At 41.2% G+C, this 2,500-nt stretch overlaps 2 protein-coding genes across 2 annotated transcripts in view; one reads left to right on the top strand and one right to left on the bottom strand.

Annotated features, from left to right (window-relative positions):
- The window catches only part of LOC138025995 (uncharacterized), a 2,966-nt gene extending 2,902 nt beyond the window's left edge, over nt 1–64 (bottom strand). The window contains exon 1 of the mRNA XM_068873163.1: nt 1–64. This exon is cut by the window's left edge and continues 57 nt beyond it. Within this exon, the coding sequence (XP_068729264.1) occupies nt 1–36 (36 nt within the window). The 5' untranslated portion in view covers nt 37–64.
- Nucleotides 65–177: 113 nt separating this feature from the next.
- Nucleotides 178–2,500, top strand: part of LOC138025992 (T-complex protein 1 subunit delta-like) — a 21,928-nt gene continuing 19,605 nt past the window's right edge. The window contains exons 1-2 of the mRNA XM_068873159.1: nt 178–381; nt 464–516. Coding sequence (XP_068729260.1) covers nt 261–381; nt 464–516 — 174 coding nt within the window. The 5' untranslated portion in view covers nt 178–260. The remainder of the gene's footprint in view (nt 382–463; nt 517–2,500) is intronic.

Here is a 2,500-nt window from a genome sequence, read left to right as displayed (position 1 = left end):
CTGCTGGTTCATAGACATTTTGAATTCCACGTTCATTTACGCTCTCTTGAAGAAATTATCCATTAAATTTAAACCGCTGTCCCCAACATTGTGCGGGTTCATTGTCCAGCGTGAAACGAACGAGTAAAGCTGACACTGCTGTTACTAGTCAAAAGGCTCTAAGTTCCTGCGGAACATCCATGTTCATCGTCCTCAAGAAGCCTACTCTCAGCTTGTAAATTTTTGGAAAGAAACAATATATTTTTGTCTGTTCATTCACCATGCCTGAGGCCCCAGCAAAGAGAAATAGCGCCAGTCCTGGGAGTGGAAATAAGCAGGGCGCTTTTAAAGACAAAGATAAACCAACCGAGATTCGCATGAGTAACATTACTGCTGCAAAAGGTATAAATTGTACAATTTTACCCTCTGTCATGTTTTTTTTACCTCGGCCATCAGTTACAAGTATCGATGGCTTATTTTACAGCTGTTTCGGATGCCATACGTACAAGTCTTGGACCAAAAGGAATGGACAAAATGGTAGGTTTATCGACGTTGATGAAGCTTTTCATTTTAGTCTTATGATAGTCTTGTACACAAACTTACACATGACTGTACTTAATTGTGTACGTTAACGTTTTGTCTTCGAAATAGTTGGAATTTTCATTTTCTGGTGGTGTCTTGTTTATGGATTAATGAGCTGCATGACATTTGTGACATTTGCACACATACTCCAAGAGAGAATGATTATCTTTCTCTGCCATTTGAGCTATCAAACCATCTGATTAACCTAATCAGTTGCGATTTCCGCTTATTATCCCGTACGAGTCAAATAAGTAACGTTCATTGAAAGTGGTGTTACACAGTGAAATGTTTTGTGCAGCTTGTCTCGCAAAGTTTTGGTGACGTTGTGGCGGGACAAGTTACATGAAACATTTCGAGGGTTGTCCAATACACCTGAATAGATACGAGTCGTAAAAAAGCTGTGCAGTTGCTTTCGATTCGTGCGAATCGTGCCCATGTGATACGACCCGTTGTCGAATGGAGAAATGCATCTCATTAGGGGGACTTAGAATATTTCTAACACGCTGTAGGTCAAGAGACCCTTCTCCGAGTTGTCGATTCGTTCGATTCGTACGAATCGTGCCCATGTGACACGACCCGTTGTCGAATGGAGAAATGCATCTCATTAGGGGACTTAGAATATTTCTAACACGCTGAAGGTCAAGAGACCCTTCTCCGAGTTGTCGATTCGTTCGATTCGAACGTTTCGTGCCCAAGTGATACGACCCGTTGTCGAATGGAGAAATGCATCTCATTAGGGGACTTAGAATATTTCTAACACGCTGTAGGTCAAGAGACCCTTCTCCGAGTTGTCGATTCGTTCGATTCGAACGTTTCGTGCCCAAGTGATACGACCCGTTGTCGAATGGAGAAATGCATCTCATTAGGGGAACTTAGAATATTTCTAACACGCTGTAGGTCAAGAGACCCTTCTCCGAGTTGTCGATTCGTTCGATTCGAACGATTCGTGCCCATGTGACACGACCCGTTGTCGAATGGAGAAATGCATCTCATTAGGGGGACTTAGAATATTTCTAACACGCTGTAGGTCAAGAGACCCTTCTCCGAGTTGTCGATTCGTTCGATTCAAACGATTCGTGCCCAAGTGATACGATCTGTTGTCGAATGGAGAAATGCATCTCATTAGGGGGACTTAGAATATTTCTAACACGCTGTAGGCCAAGAAACTCTTCTCCGTGTTGTCGATGCGTTCGATTCGTACTACAGTGAAACCTGTATTAAGCGGACACCGTATTAAGCGGACACCCTCTATTAAGCGGACAGTGGCCGAATACCCTAAATTTATATCCCTTATTTACTGTAAATCAAACCTTTATTAAGCGGATACCTCTATTAAGCGGACGCGGACACCTAAAAAGTACTTGAAATGGTCATTTCTATTGTTACCAACCTGTATTAAACGGACACTTGTAATTAAACTCCACCACGCAACGTGCCAGACACCGGAAACGAGGAAGGCGCCAACCACCAATTTTTCTATTTTTAAAATTAAAAACGTGACTTGACAAATGGTGTTTGTTGAACACACAAGGACAAAAGAAACCGTAAATGCATACACGTCCACGAAGCCTGTACAGCTAGTATACAACAAATCCTTCGTTGATCAGTTTATCTTTTAACCAGTTACAAGATTATCTGAAATGCTGCTGGAATATTCCAGATATCATGGACAAGAAGATCTAACGCTGGCCATTAGCAAGGCAACCGACTTGCTTCAGAAAATGAAATTTAAAAGGCTCAAACAATCAAGAATTGATGACTGTTATTGCTAAGGATTAGTACATTCAACAGCTTAGAAAAGGACAAAGTTTTTATGGTTTTTATGTACAATATACAGCTTGTTTCGCTCATTTGATCAGTTTCAGAGTACAGTATTGATTCGTTATGTTTGTATAGAGCTTGTTTCACTCGTCTGATTTCTTCAAATTTGAGGTGTAAT

The sequence above is a fragment of the Montipora capricornis genome, chromosome 12, assembly GCF_036669925.1.
Source record: "Montipora capricornis isolate CH-2021 chromosome 12, ASM3666992v2, whole genome shotgun sequence".
In the NCBI taxonomy this organism is placed as follows: Eukaryota; Metazoa; Cnidaria; class Anthozoa; order Scleractinia; family Acroporidae; genus Montipora; species Montipora capricornis.
Note: the sequence above shows the minus strand (reverse complement) of the source record. Positions and strands in the feature narration are given on the sequence as shown.